This window comes from Pongo abelii, chromosome 14 (genome assembly GCF_028885655.2).
Source record: "Pongo abelii isolate AG06213 chromosome 14, NHGRI_mPonAbe1-v2.0_pri, whole genome shotgun sequence".
Lineage (NCBI taxonomy): Eukaryota > Metazoa > Chordata > Mammalia > Primates > Hominidae > Pongo > Pongo abelii.
The window spans coordinates 28,973,945-28,990,446 of record NC_071999.2 but is presented as its reverse complement, the minus strand read 5'-3'; the positions used below and the strand labels follow the sequence as shown (position 1 = coordinate 28,990,446).

At 43.2% G+C, this 16,502-nt stretch overlaps 1 protein-coding gene across 5 annotated transcripts in view; it reads right to left on the bottom strand.

Annotated features, from left to right (window-relative positions):
- LOC100172861 (poly(ADP-ribose) polymerase family member 4) overlaps nt 1–16,502 on the bottom strand; it is a 117,704-nt gene that overhangs the window by 39,491 nt on the left and 61,711 nt on the right. For all 5 annotated transcript variants that reach the window (XM_063714681.1, XM_063714682.1, XM_063714683.1 and 2 more), the window contains 3 exon segments: nt 14,956–15,080; nt 9,395–9,526; nt 8,526–8,612 (listed from right to left, as the gene is read on the bottom strand). In XM_063714681.1, the coding sequence (XP_063570751.1) occupies nt 8,526–8,612; nt 9,395–9,526; nt 14,956–15,080 (344 nt within the window).

Here is a 16,502-nt window from a genome sequence, read left to right as displayed (position 1 = left end):
TGCACAGGTGGGCTCTGCTGCACGGATGGTCTCCACAAAGCCCTTTCTTGAAGACCCTCCTTGACCTCCACGGCACCCAACACCACTTTTGCCAGCAGCTGTAGAACCAGGGCAGTTTTTCTAAGCTTGGCCCTTGCTTAATTATTTTACCCTATGGTAATTTCTCATGTTATTTTTATTTTTATTTATTTATTTTTTAGAGATAGGATCTTGCTCCGTCATCCAGGCTGGAGGACAGTGGTGCGGTCACAGCTTAATGTAGCCTTGAAACCCCAGGTCTAAGCCATCCTCTTAAGGAGATGGGACTACAGGCATGCACCACCATGCCTGGCTGATTTTTAAATATTTTTGTACAGATGGGGTTGCCGAGGCTGGTCTCAAACTCCAGGCCTCAAGTGACCCTTCCACCTTCTGCTCCCAAAGTGCTGGGATTACAGGTGTGAGCTACCATACCCAGCCTATCATGTTATTTTTTAATAAAAAGTCTTTAGTTTTCTTCTAAAGGGATGTTGATAATCACTATATAAGGCGGCAACCCCATGATTAGCTAGGGCAGAAAAAAGAGGCTAGATACATTTTTTTCTGATAACTACGCAGAGATCCTCTCAACATCCCCAACTATGTTCACCATTCTAGTTGACCACCCTATCATGAAAATTTTCTATATTTAGATTAGGATTAATTTAGGCTTAAAGGTTAAATTATTACTTTTGACATCAAAGACATCCATTTACAGGATGGAAACAGACAATAAAGAGGTGATTATTAAATACTTAATAGTGCTAGCCCTTAAAAGAAATGTATGTATAAACACCTGGGGTTCATTTGAGAGACTGCCACTTAATAGAGTGGGATTGCAGCTCTGTTTCTGGGTTAGGATATAGGTGGATGCAGAAAATGTCACTTCTGTTATAACACACCAGGCAATCTACAAAATCATAACTTGTTTTGAACTCATCAACCAAGCGAACTGAATTCCAAAGAGGGGACAGATGGGACACAGGATCTGTGTGAAGTCCTCCCGGCTGAGAGTGGGTAAGCTTACTGGTTTAGAATAATTGAGAACTCCTGACCCAAGGGGAGTCTGCATTCTCTCGCAGGCATTTCCCCACAACCCCACAGCCTTCCACTGGGCCCACTGGAAAGGTTGAGCAGGGCAGGAGACCAAAGGGAGCACCTCTCAGTGAAGCAGGTGTGTGGGAGGTGCTGGGGCCACTTCCCTGGATCCTTTCCCCACATGAAGCAAAAGCCTCCAGCTGCTGGGGGAAGGGCAGCAAACTCTCACTTCCAGAGCTGCGGGGAAGGGGCAGAAGTAAACCAGGGATCAGAAGCCTTCTTTACTAGCCCCGTGCCCAGGTAAAGCTCCACTGCTTTAGAGAGAAACCCATGGGGCAGGGGATGACACCCTCCTAAGCCCAGGATCCTGCACTAGTACAAAGCAGGGGTTGCTACAACTGGAGGAAAGGCAGGAAACCATCTCCCAAACAACTCTTAACAGACACAAGGCAGAATTTGGCTGCCACTAAGATAGGACAATGAACAGAAGTGCTAATTAGTTCCCACCCTAAGGTCCAGGACTGCAGGCCCTGCCTAAGACTGAGGCTGAACCGGAAGAATGCCCCTGCCCCACCAGGAGCCTAGTACAGCACATCAAGCAACAGCAGCCTAGCACTGGGGGAGGGGAAGAGTTGCTGTAATCACCTCTGTCGGACAGTGTGCAGGGTCTGCTGAAAGCTGGGGGCAGAGAATGAACCTCAAAGAGAATTGTTCCGGATCCAGAACCCAAGAGGCACAGGTAGTGGCAGTCCACCACTGGAGGAATTTGAGACTGAGAGTAATAATAACAACAGAAAGTAATGATAACAACAGCAGAACTCAAACTCAACTCTTCAGCCCCTACACTAACCTGAAAGAACAGGAGTTGCCACTTCTGGGCATAAATGCCATTTATTTCAGTCTCTCTTCTTCTTTTACACATAATGTCCAACATTCAATCACAAATTCCAAAATATACACATTTTTAAAAAGCAAGGAAAAAATGACCCAATGTCAAGATAAAGCAATTAACAGGCAGATTCAGAGATGACCATGACACTGCAACAGACAGGACTATGATTAATATATGAAAAGACATACAGAAAAGGTGAGGAATACATATGAATAGATGGAACCTTTCACTAGAGAGATTGAATTATATTTTAAGTGTCAAAAATGCTAGAAACAAACACATTAGCAAAGTTGAAGAATTTGACAAGCCTATCAGCTGACTGACAACAGCTGAGAAAAGAATGAATGAACTTGAAGCTAGGTCAATAGAAATTATCCAAGATAAAATGCAACAAGAAATAAAAGTGAAAACAGAGAGCTCCAAAAGCTGTGGTGCAATTTCAAATATGGTCTAATGTATATGTATTGAAGTCTCAGAAGGAGAAAGAGACAGAGAGAATGAGGGAGAAGAAATATTTCAATAGATAAAGGTCAAGACTGTCCCAAAATGAATGTGAGACAATCCAAACTCAGAGAACTCCAAGCAAAATAAGCAATAAATTTAAAAAATAACATAAACACATCATATTCAAACCACTGAAAACCAAAGATTAAGAGAATCTTGAAGACAGCTTGACAAAAAAAGACATCTTCACATATAGAAGAACAACACAAGAATTAGAGCTGACTTCTGGTCAGAAACCATATAAGCCAGCAGACAATGAAGTAACATATTTAAAATGCTGAAAGGAAAACAAATAAACTGTCACCTAGAATCCCACACTCAGCAAAAAATATCTTTCAAAAATGAAGGTGAAAGATTTTGTTAGATAAAAGAGGAATGCACTCCTTGCTAGCACACTTGCACTAGAAAAAGAAAATAAAGAAAACTCTTCAAGCAGAAGGAAGATTTCTTTGTATCTATAGAAAGAAATGAAGAGCACCAGAAACGGTAAAAATGAGAATAAATGTAGAGACATTTCACCGTATTTTTAATTGCTTTAAAATATAGTTGATCACATAAACAGAACTGAAGACAAAAGCCACATGATTATCTCAATAGACACAGAAAAGGCCTTTGATACAATTCAACATCCCTTTATGTTAAAAACTCTCAGTAAACTAGTTATTGATGGAACATACTTCAAAATAATAAGAGCCATTAATGACAAACCCACATCCAATATCATACTGAATGGGCAAAAGCTGGAAGCATTCACCTTGAAAACCAGCACAAGACACGGATGCCTTCTCTCACCACTCCTATTCAATATAGTATTGGAAGTTCTGGCCAGGGCAATCAGGCAAGATAAAGAAATAAAGCTTATTCAAATAGGAAGAGAGGAAGTCAAACTACCTCTGCTTGCAGATGACAAGATCCTATATCTAGAAAACCCCATCGTCTCAGCCCAAAAGCCTCTTAAGCTGATAAGCAACTTCAGCAAAATCTCAGGATACAAAATCAATGTGCAAAAGTTACAAGCATTCCTATACACCAACAACAGACAAGCAGAGAGCCAAATCATGAATGAACTCCCATTCACAATTGCTACAAAGAGAATAAAATACATAGGAACACAGCTAACAAGGGAAGTGAAGGACCTCTTCAAGGAGGACTATAAACCACTGCTCAAGGAAATCAGAGAGGACACAAACAAATGGAAAAACATTCCATGCTCATGGATAGGAAGAATCAATATCGTGAAAATGCCCATACTGCCCAAAGTAATGTATAGCTTCAATGCTACTCCCATTAAACTACCATCGACATTCTTCACAGAATTAGAAAAAACTAGGTTAAAATTCATATGGAACCAAAAAAGAGCCTGTATAGCCAAGACAATCCTAAGCGAAAAGAACAAAGCTGGAGGCATCACACTACCAGACTTCACACTATACTACAAGGCTACAGTAATCAAAACAGCATGGTACTGGTACAAAAATAGACACATAGACCAATGGAACAGAACAGAGATCTCAGAAGTAACACCACACATCTACAACTGTCTGATCTTCAACAAACCTGACAAAAACAAGCAATGGGGAAAGGATTCCCTATTTAATGAATGGTGCTGGGAAAACTGGCTAGCCATATGCAGAAAGTTAAAACTGGACCCCTTCCTTAAACTTACACAAAAAATAACTCGATATGGATTAAAGACGTGAATATAAAACCAAAAACTATAAAAACTCTAGAAGAAAGTCTAGGCAATACCATTCAGGACATAGGCACGGTCAAAGATTTTATGAGGAAAACATCAAAAGCAATTGCAGCAAAAGCAAAAATTGACAAATGGGATCTAATTAAACTAAAGAGCTTCTGCACCGCAAAAGAAACTATCAGCAGAGTGACCAGACAACCTAGAGAATGAGAGAAAATTTTTGCAATCTATCCATCTGATGAAGGTCTAATATCCAGAATCTACAAGGAACTTAAACAAATTTACAAGAAAAAAAACAACCCCATTAAAAAGTGGGCAAAGGACATGAACAGACACTTCTCAAAAGAAGACATTTATGTGGCAAAAAAATATGAAAAAAAAGCTAAACATCACTGATCATTAGAGAAATGCAAATCAAAACCAGGATGAGACACCATCTCATGCCAGTCAGAATGGCAATGGTTAAAAAATTAAGAAACAACAGATTCTGGCAAGGCTGTAGAGAAACAGGAATGCTTTTACTCTGTTGGTGGGAATGTAAATTAGTTCAACCATTGTGGAAGACAGTGTGGTCTTCCTCAAAGACCTAGAACCAGAAATATCACTGGACCCACAAATCCCATTACTGGGTATATACCCAAAGGAATATAAATCATTCCATTATAAAGATACATGCATGTGTATGTTCGTTGCAGCACTATTCACAATAGCAAAGACATGGAATCAATCCAAATGCCCATCAATGATAGACTGGATAAAGAAAATGTGGTACATATGTACCATGGAATACCATGCAGCCATAAAAAGGAATGAGACCATGTCCTTTGCAGGGACATGAATGAAGCTGGAAGCCATTATCCTCACAAACTAACACAGGAACAGAAAACTAAACACAGGATGTTCTTACTTACAAGTGGGAGCTGAACAATGAGAACACATGGACACAGGGAGGGAAACAACACACACTGGGGCCTGTAGGGGAGGAAGGGAGAGGGAGAGTATCAGGATAAATAGCTAATGTATGTGGGGCTTAACATCTGGATGATGGGTTGATAGGTGCAGTAAACCACCATGGCACACATTTGCCTATGTAACAAATCTGCATGTCCTGCACATGTATCCCAGAACTTTAAAAAAAAAGATAGTTGAATATATATAAACACGTTGTAGAATTCACAATATATGAAGAAATAAAACACATGACAACAATATCACAAAGGATATGGGAAAAAAGAAACAAACGTATACTGGTTGTAATGTAATGTATTCTGGTTGTAAGGTTCTTACATATGAAGTAGTATAATATTGTAGGCTGTATGTGTAAGTTACAGATGTATATAGTAGTAAACCCTAAAGCAGTGCTGACCAACGTAACTTTCTATGATGATAAAAATGCTCTACATATGCACTAAGTAATAAGATAGCCACTGGCCACATAAAACATTTTATTTTATATTTAAATGTAAATATACACATGTAATTAGTGGCTACCATATTTAACACATATTTAACATGTGGCTTTAGAGCAACAATCAAAACTTAATTTTTTTATTTTTTGAGACATGGTCTCACTTTGTTGCCCAGGCTGTGCAGTGGCGCCATTATGGCTCATTGCAGCCTCCACCTCTCGGACTCAAGTGATCCTCCCACCTCAGCCCCTCAAGTAGCTGGGACTACAGGCATGCATCACCACACCCAGCTGATTTTTGTATTTTTTGTAGATCTGGGGTTTCACCATGTTGCCCAAGGGGTCTTGAACTCCTGGGCTCAGGTGATCCCGTCTATCTCAGCCTCCCAAAGTGTTGGGATTACAGGCATGAGCTACCACACCTGGTCAACAATCAAAACTTTTTAAGAGAGAGAGAACTGGCTGGGCGCGGTGGCTCACGTCTGTAATCTCAGCACTCTGGGAGGCAGAGGCAGGAGAATCACTTGAGGTTAGGGGTTTGAGACCAGCCTGGCCAATATGGTGAAACCCCATCTCTGCTCAACTAAAAATACAAAAATTAGCTGGGTGTGGTGGTATGTGCCGTTAGTCCCAGCTACTTGGGAGGCTGGGGCAGAAGAATCACTCAAACTGGGAGGCAGAGGTTGCAGTGAGCCAAAATCACGCCACTGCACTCCAGCCTGGGCGACAGTGAGACTCTGTCTCAAAAAAAAAAAAAAAAAAAAAAAAAAGAATTAATAAGCCAATAATGGAGATACAATGGAATCATTTAAAAAACAATACAAGAGAAAGCAGGAAAAGTGAGGGAAAGGAACAAAGAACAAATGGTACAAATAGAAAACAACTAGCAAGATGGTAGATATAAATCCGACCAGATCAGTAATTGTATTAAATAAAAATGACCTAAACAATACAAAGTGCAGAAACTCCCAGATTGGATAAAGCAGCAAAATTCAACAGTATGCTATCTAAGTAGTATAGGGTTATAGTGATAAGTAAGTCAGTCTAGATGTTTTGAAAAGGAGAAAACCATCAAATGGTCGCATAAATTGAAGTCTTGGAAACATTGCCATTTAATCTGGCAATGAGGAGGACATAAGTCATCCTAGGCTGTGCACTGTCTTCATCCTTGGTTTCGGCACCACAATTTTCTCTTTAATGTACCACTAACTATCCTTTTCTGTTACTTCCACACTTAAATATTGGGGATTACGAGCTAGACCTCTATCTTTACAAACAGTATATTAAGAGTTATAAGACAAATATGTCCAGGTTGCCATGGGAAAATGAAGCCATGGGTCTTTCCTGGGGGAAGGCAGGAAAAGCTTAGATGAAGGGATTCCTAAGCTAAGATTTGTTTGTTTAGAGATAGGATCTTCCTCTGTTGCCCAGGTTGGTGTGTAGTGGTATTATCACAGCTCACTGCAGCCTCGAACTCCTGGGCTCAAGTGATCCTCCCACCTTGGCCTCCAAAAGTGCTGGGATTACAGTTATGAGCCACTGCACCTGGCATATATGGTATTTATATAACAATGCATGAATACCATATATTATGATATGAGAACATTATAGTCACAAGATGTCAAATACATTCTGGGAGACCTGAAGGCTTGGGTTAGCAATAGTTCTGATCAGACTTTACCCATAGGTAATACCTTTTGTGAAGGCTGTTTTCTTGTGGACCATATTCCTAGGGAAATATGTAGGTATTTAGGAGGAAACATTTACCAACACACGTAGGAGGATAACCCGATAATATTAAGTGGCAGCCTCTCAAATGAACCCCAGGCTTCTATACATACAGTTTGGCCATACATAGAGCCAGCATTGTTAACTGTTCAATAATCACCTCTTCATTACTTATTCCCATCCTGCAGGTGGATATCTTAGATCTCAAGAGCAATAATTTACCCCTTAGATCTATATTAATCTTGAATGTGCCCCTAGCCCCAGCAAACATTAAATTTTCTAAACACCATGGCCATGTGTCACCCTCAGAGGCTATACTCAAACATATGGCCCCATCTGCAAAAATAACTAAAATACCTGCACCAGAGTTAGACGCTGACTACACACAATCTAGCACCTGCCAGAGGCCTCGTGAAAATACCTGGCATTTAAGGAAAGTAGTCTAGTGGACCTGCCAGCTGTTCCCTCTTCCACGCTGTCCGGGTCACGTCCCTGCTAAAGCTAATCACCTAAAAGCACAGGAGCTGGCCTAAGCAGGACCCAGCAGAAATGCCTCCCTGCTTTATGACTGGACCATCTGCTAGGTAAGCTTACTTCAGGAAAATTGTAAATATATCACACCCCTTTTTTTTTTTTTTTGAGATGGAGTTTCGCTCTTGTCGCCCAGGCTGGAGTGCAATGGCACAATTTTGGCTCACTGCAACCTCTGCCCCCCGGGTTCAAGCGATTCTCCTGCTGCAGCCTCTCCAGTAGCTGGGATTACAGGTGCCTGCCACCATGCCCAGCTAATTTTTGTACTTTTAGTAAGAGGGGGTTTCACCATGTTGGCCAGGCTGGTCTCAAATTCCTGACCTCAGGTGATCTGCCCACCTCAGCCTCCCAAAGTGCTGGGATTACAGGCATGAGCCATTGCGCCCAGCCAATATATCACACTCTTATCAGAAGATGAAAGTTATATACCTCAAATGTTATCTTTTTGTCTGTCATTCCTTCTGGGAAACTCAGTTCCCAATGACAGGCCTAGCTCTTCTTGTTTGTCTGGAACTACTGACGCTGTTTCCTCCTTTGTTAAGTCAAATGGGTCTGACTGGCATGGCTTCCCCTTACTTAGAACAAGTGGAACTCTGGGGCCTACAACAGTGTAACTTATCTCAGCCTCTAGCATGAAATTCGTATTTCATATCTTGTTCTAACTCTCTTTCCCTCTCCTGTATGCACGCGGCATGCACACCAAGCCATACCGGAGCATCCTGACTCATCAGGTAAGCGCCATGGCCCTTGGTCACGGCTTCTCGGTACTCTCGCTGGGCTTCTTCCTTCTCTTTAATCTGGAAAAGATGAGTTTTAAATCATTCCTTACATGAAGAGTGACTTCAGGCTTTAATGAAGAAAACAACATCAATGTTTATTAAAACCCAGGCAAAAACTAAAAACTGAGTCTAAGATGAATGGAAACTTAAAGTGATCATCAAAATGTACTTATCTGATAAGAACTTGAACCAGAAAAGGCCAACTAAAGAGAAGTTTCTTTCAGTTGGGATCAAAATATTTCAGAATCAATAGTGAAAAAAATTTTTTTGGTTGGGAGTTTATGTGGAACAAAACATAATAATTACTTTAAATTTGGGAAACTGTAGTTTATAATTGTAACTGTGGACTAATCCTTACAATAAACAAATAATCAACTGTTGTTTGTTTTCTTTTTTATTTTTTTAGAAAGTTACAATAGCTTTCTGATTTCAGCTCGAACTCCTGACCTCAAGTGATGCACCTGCCTCAGCCTCCCGAAGTGCTGGGATTACAGGCATGAGCCACTGCACCCGGCCCTCTTAAAATTCTCATACTGAAATCCCTCTTACAGTGCCAAGGCAAAGAATGTGCAAGACACTGAAGATGAAGACTGTACAGATGGGGGTAGAAACCCTTCATCAGGGAGGGATGCTTGAGGGAGGCTCACTGCACAAGAACTGATTCTTCAAAGAATATTCTCGTTTTATGATAAGGCTGCTACTCAATCTTGTAGCCATGCGGACTCCAAAAACAAAGGTTGTGGGAAATGGAAGCTGACTTTGAAAGCAGAGCGCGGGCACGATGCATCTTCTCGCCTTACCTCTCCAACTATGTGCTTCCCATTGATGAAGGCTTCGAAGCCACACACAGCGGCCTTGTCATCCAAAGGAAAGATGTATTTTGCCTCAATGGGCACATGACTTTTATTTGTGTATGTCTGAAATACAATGACCTGAAGAAGAAAAGAATCCACACATCTGATGAGACCACATGGACTACATCTGCAGGAACAAGGACGAATGAAAATGATTTTGCGTATTTATTTGAATTTCCTTGCATATTTATCACGTCCCTCAAATTCCCAACCCTGGCTTCACTTCTGCAGTGGAGAACCCGTGTCATGTGATAAAATGCACCAGTCCCATGGTTAGGTGGTTCATACATGTCCAACTGGAATAGAAGCCACCTGAAGTCTTACCAACACTGACTTAGCAGAGGCAATATAGCTCTTGTTAAGACGGCTGGAAAATTGCCCCTTTCATGTTGTGGGCTTTGATGCCTCCTTCGTGCCATGTTGGCTGGAAACGATTCCAGAATAGTCCTTCTATCCTGTCAGCTCTCAGGACTTGGCATTTCCTCCTGGGGACCTCTCTGTGGCTTTCCCCCTCTCTACACAGCCCTTATCTGGCTCCTCATCTCTGTGTGCCTTGGTTCTTCCAGAATCAAGTCTTCTCCACTCCTCTCTGTTGTCTCTATTATCTAATTAATCTTTCCAACAGACTGTTTTCATCACTCCCTCACTCAGGAAAAGGCGGGAGGCTTTAAATATTTGAAAATTAAGAAAAAACTCCTCAGACATACAATAAACAGTAAGATTTTAAACGTGACAATAATAAGGCAAAAATATTTAATGATCTGTAATCAATAATCCAGGGAAGAGACCAAAATGAAAAATTAAAAAAAAAAATCTAACTTATTTGAAAACATTGTCCACACCTGGATTCGCTGCAAGCTTGGCTGCCCCTATGGTGTGTAGGTTGCCAGGCAAAATTTTTCAAGAAGTCCTTATTTATATAAGCAATTTAAGTCTCCCCAAATCAGCAGGTCAGTACCCTCCTGGACAGAATCTCTTGCCATCCTGCAAATGAACACGTCGCTGGCCAGTGGGTAGGTTTCCTGGAATCCCGGTCTGGCCAGCCACCCAAGAGGAGGCAAAGGTGTGTCCTGGAGTTTCTCAGCGATCTGGGCTATGCCGCCTGCAATGAATGCTTAGTGTGTGCCTGGTGAGGAGGCACCAGGACTGGGGCCCGCCTAGCACTGACTAGAAGGACGTCAGACACTGTCCCCTTGACTGTGCACGGAACTCCTTCTCATCCTCTCTTGGATTTCCCCAGTTTTACCAAACCCTCAAAGGCATGCATGCTTGCCCTGAGTTTGATGATCACGAACACTATCTAATTGTACTTGGTGTAGACTAATGTTTCTTCCTACTCAGTAGCCGCCCTGCCTGTTCTAGTTAGCAGGCCCGCCTTTGTGCAGGAGTCCCTAGACATCAGGCCTATGTCAGCTGCACTCTCTTTGTATATCACACTGTGTGGCTGGGCACTCACAAAGGTCAATAATTTTAGATAACGATAATAAAAGTATTTTTACCAGGCCTTAGAACAGAAACTAATATAATGTAACAAATTTTGACATCTTAATTTTCTTCCATTAGATAAAACCATGATGTAATTAAGCTTAACATCATCAATTTATTCCAAGAAGGGTCAAAATGTATGAGCCATGCACATATAAGAATCTACACCCCAGCCTCTGCTTGGATACTCAAGCTCAGTCTACAGTCCGGCTGTTTCATCATAAAATGAGTGAGAAATTCACTGCTAAATCCAAAGTTATTTTGGGGCAAACTTCCCCAGGGAACAGGCCTCTTCAGGTTTGAAATAGCAAATGGTACAAGTCGTCTAATCCCAAGTAAGGCATGGAGGACACACGCCTCTCCCTGTAACCTCGTCATAATTTGTTCTGCACATAAAAACAATGCCCTAAGTCCCTTATATTTATTAGATCTAATAGCCACAACACTGATGGGCAGATATTATTATTTCCATTTTACACATGAGGAAAACGAGGCAAAGGAGTTAAGTAACTTTCCCAAACTCACCGCACTAGAAAGAATAAGCAAGAATTCAAAACTAAGCCTTACAAACTCCGGATCCTTTGCTTTGTATGATCTACCATGCTGCACTATGGTGTACTGGTTAAGAATCTGAACGCTGGAATCAGAATGATCTGAGTTCAAATTTGGGCTTTATCATATTGTTTGTCTCTGGGCCTCAGCTTCCTCATCCAAACAATAGGCATAATTATACCACTTGGCTCATGGAGTCTGAGAGAATTAAGTACTACATGTGGAAAACTCGGCTGAGGGCCTGACTCTTAGGAAGTGGTAACCATAATGTCTACAGACCCTAAGTGGTGCCAAAGGGATTGGCAGAAATAGAACATGTCCCATGAGCCCACAGCTGGGTCTTTCAAAGTGTATGCTGTTGCTCTGAGCTGCCTTGAGGATGGGTCAGAGTGGGCCCAGGGGTGGAGGTCAGCTATATCCAAACTGCTCTTCTCACCCAACACTCCGCCTCCCCAGATTAAGGTGATCACTGAAATGGAACTAATTTCCCTCTACAGGGATCAGAACATCACGGCACTGTACTTGAACATTCTTAATCTCCTAAAAGGCCTTTATGGCTGTTCAATGCAATCTTTAGTGTCAGAAGCCGATGATGAGGCCAAATCTTAGCAAACCAATTCAATTTTAGAAAACCGAAAACTTTCCAAGCTCTACCACTGCACCTGGCCACCTGGCACCCCTGACGCTGCCTTCCATCCTGTGACTGTGGATGATGAACCTGCTGCGAGCTCCTGGCTGTGGCCCCAGCACCCGCATTAGATAACCCTCCTGCGATGCTTGTCTTTCGCTTTGACCGGTTCTTACTCACTTGGTATTTTATGCTCTTTCTGAGCTTCAGTGCAGATAATTTAATAAGGTGGGGTTTGTCCCTTCTCTTTCAACACCCCGGGTTTTTTGTTTTTGTTTTTGAGACAGGGTCTTGCTCTATCACCCAGGTTGGAGTGCAGTGGTGCGACCTTGGCTCATTGCAACCTCTGCCTCCTCCAACCTGCCCTCCTGTGACTTTGCCCATTCTAGTAATGGCAAGCCATTCTCCCATCTCAACCTCCCAAGCAGATAGGACTACAGGTGTACGCCACTACGCTGAGCTAATTTTTGTACAGATGGGGTTTCTCCATGTTCCCCAGGCTGGTCTGGAACTCCTGAGCTGAAGCAATCCTCCTGCCTCGGCCTCTTTCCCAATGTCCTGGGATTACAGGCATGAACCACCACACCCGGCCACCACCCTGGTATTTATAATAGCAAAATGTGTATATTTTAGTAGCTAACAAAGATTTGGGAAAACAGTAGAATTCATCTCTCTCTGGGAAGAAAGTGCTTTGAGCACTGCCTGGCACAACATAAGGGCAATATACGTTTGTTACAAAGAAATGTTAAATAAATAAGGGCATAATCAAGTTCTAAATTGAGTCTTTGGAGATATTTCGATAAACATAAACTTCAGAATGGTTTACCAGGACAGTCTTTTCAACAATATTTCCTATTTATGCAATAAAACACAGAGAAGGGTGTAGAGAAGGAAGTAGCTCCAGCAATTCCCCTCTCCCAGGTCACCAGGTTTCCCTCCTGCACTGACTCCCACATATGCTGTTGTTTCTTGCGTCTTAAAAGGAGAAAGAAAACACAACCCCACTTCTCTTCAGCTGCTGTCTCATCTTCTCTCCTGTCTCCCAATTCTTCCTCCCATTCCCTCTTGAACTCACTCTGATCAGCCTTTCACCCCCACCACACCATCAAAAGGCAAAGGTCACCAACAATCTCATTGCTAAATCCAATGGTCAGGGCTGGGTTGTTATTCATGAGACCCACCAGCAGCCTTTCCTCCCCTCCCTGTTCAGCTGTCCTCGTGTGTCTCCACAGCCGCTCCCTCCTGGTCTCCGTGGCTGACTCAGCCTCCTCCCCTACGTCTCCATGTTGGCCTCTGTGCTCTACTGATTCTCTGGGTGTTTAATCTGGGCTCATGACTTAAAACACTATGTGAATGCTGCTGACTCCCCACTTATAAGTCCAACTTGGGTCTCCTCCCCGGTCCTATGTAGTCACAAGACCTACTTGGCCAAAGATAAACTCCTGATGCCCCCCAACCTGCCCGCCTGTGACTGCCCATTCTAGTAAGTGCAAACATGATCCTTCCAGTTATTCAGGGCAAACACTCTGCTGTCATCCTGGGCCGCTGTCTTTCTCTACTGTCCCGTCCCCATCAGCAAATCTGATTGGCTCTGTCCTCAGGCCTTGGCAGACTCCATCACTTCCTACACCCCCACTGCAAACATTTTTCTCCACATCACCAGGTCCCTTAACTGAATTCTGTCAATTGTCTCCTCTATGTGATATGACGTTGGGCCCGCTGTGTCCCCTTCAGGACTGAGACTGCTAGAAGTGTCACCTGTGGGGTGCCTCCCCGGGAACTGTCTGTCCTCAGCCAAAGACAAACTGCGTTAGCCAAGGTTCTGACCCCTCCCCGGAGCAGCCCACATCCCAGGACTGGCCCCAGTGGAGCTACAAAGCCCGGCCCCCTTGCCTTGATTCAGACCTTCTCTCAAGGACCACTCTGGCCCAGAGCTTCCCCCAAGATCATCTGAGGACTCTGTTGTCTCGTCGGCCACGTCCTGCCTCCCTCACTCCCTCACAGGTGCGGCTCCCGCAGGCACAGTCCCACAGGCTTCTTGAAAACAAATTCTATCCAGAGTCTGCTTTCCAAGGAACTTGACCTAACATTTCTCCCACTGGGCCTCTTCCTACTGTTCCCAACATGGTGGCCAGAGTAAGCCGGTTAAAACAGGTCTGCTCATGTCATTCCTCTGCCAGACATCTAGAAGCTTCCATTTCACTCAGAGTCAAGGACAGCATGACCTGTGTGCCGATGCGAGAGCCCCTCACCTCTCTGACTCAGTCCCCATGCACTCTCCCCTTTCCACCCCACTGCAGCCACAGTGCGTCTCCTTGGCGCACCTGGGCCAGATCAGCCTCCTTCCTACCTCTGAGCCTTGGCATGTGATGTTCCTGCTGCCTGGAACAAGCATCCCCCAACGTCCACAGTTTAGCCCCCACTTCCTTCAGGTCTGTATGCAGATGTCACCTTCTCAGGGCGGCCTCCGTGGCCATTCTGTTTACAGGTTCAAAGCCCCTGTCTTTCACAGCTCCTATCTGTGAAAGCAGCTCCTCCTGCTTTCATTTTTCTCTTTAGCACCTGTCACTATCTAACATGTTATGTGTTTCACTCTTTCATCATGTTTATTGCCTATTCCCCCACACAGTGTGTGCTCCACAAGGGCAGAGCTTTTGTATTGTGCACTGCTGGATGCCCAGAGCCTAGCTAGTCCCTGGCATGGAGTGCTTAGTGAATATCTCTTGAATAAATACATTTTAGAAACCTATCTGTTCCCTTCAGTTCAGGCAACTGCAATCAAATTCTCATGTATAGTTTACATCCATGTAGTTTAAGTGTCATAAAGCCACAGACAACATACCTGGGCTACAGTGTCTATGATTCTCCCCTTGATGTGCACATCCTCCAGAGGAACCAAGTTCCCAGAGGCGTCCTGGAGGCCGGCCTTGGTGCTGCTGTTAGTTTTGGCATCTGGTAACTGGTAATCTAAACGTTAAAAATGTCACCATTAGCTTTCAAAACCAAACCTGTCTATTTTTGTTGTCTTGATCTTTATTCCTTCTCCATGCCTTCATGCATTTTATTTTAGGGAAAATGGATAAACAGCATTTTATGGTTTTCAATAGCCAATTCTGAAAAGCAAGTGAACCCACATGAGAAAAATGGGAGGTGCCTTCTGCCTTTTCTTTTTTTTTGAGACAGCGTGTCACTCTGTCACCCAAGTGGGAGTGCAGTGGCACAATCTCTGCTCACAGTAGACTCTTCCTCTCTGGCTCAGTTGATCCTCCTGTCTCAGCCTCCAGAGTAGCTGGGACTATAGGCATGCACCACGATGCCCAGCTAATTGTTTGGTATTTTTTCTAGAGATGAGGTTTAGCTATGTTGCCCAGGCTGGTCTCAAGGGATCTATGTGCCTTGACCTCCCAAAGTGCTGGGACTATGGGTGTGAGCCACCACACCTGGCCTTTTTTTTTTTTTTAAAGACCCTTCTGCTTAAATTTTTTTTTCTTCTTTTCTTTTTTTTTTTCTTTGGTAGAGATGGGAGTCTCACTATGTTGCCCAGGCTGGTTTTGAACTTCTGTGCTCAAGTAATCCTCCTGCCTCAGCCTCTCGAGTAGCTGGGACTACAGGCATGTGCTCTTCTGACTTTTTAATGTAGAGACTGTGGGGTGTCCTCTTGAAAACACAGAATTACTTGACATACATTCAAACATACACACAAATACACAGAGGTCTTCAGACTGTCTCAAGTGTGGCTGAAGCCTGAATCCAGGTGTCTGCATTCCCTGGCTTGTAGTGTGGAAGGGCTCGGTCACTATTATTTATGGTGCCACACAAGCATTTTGGGATGGCATGAAACAACGTAGATTTTCAATCCAAGGCTCCTATGGCAGCATACTGAAAAATGTTCACATCCTATTCTAAGTGGTACAAACATACAGAATACAGATAAGGTTAGGAAATATAAATACATATTATCTTGCCAGATATTTCACTTAATGACTCCCAGAGAAAAAATTGGAGTCACCTCTGAACACACATGACCTCATGCATTTCTGACAAAAAATAATTTGAGCACGTTCAAAAATGTTAATGTGTTCTTACAGTCCTACTAATTAATACTGTAATTGTTTGGGCTCATGATACTCTGAGAAGTGAATATCTTCTTGTATGCTCGCACTACTACAGCTAACACACGCATCACACATGGCAATTTACTCAGTGCCTTCAATTTCTCTCATTCCCATCGGAGAGAAGGTGGAGCGCAAAAGGTCATGCAGTTTCAAGACTGCAGGGTGGCAGGGCGACACTCAAACCCTGGGCTTCCTGGCTCTACAGCGGCTCTGCTGTCTGTTCTCCCCACCCCATTACACTTTCTGCACCACGACATCTTAGCAAGGTTCCACA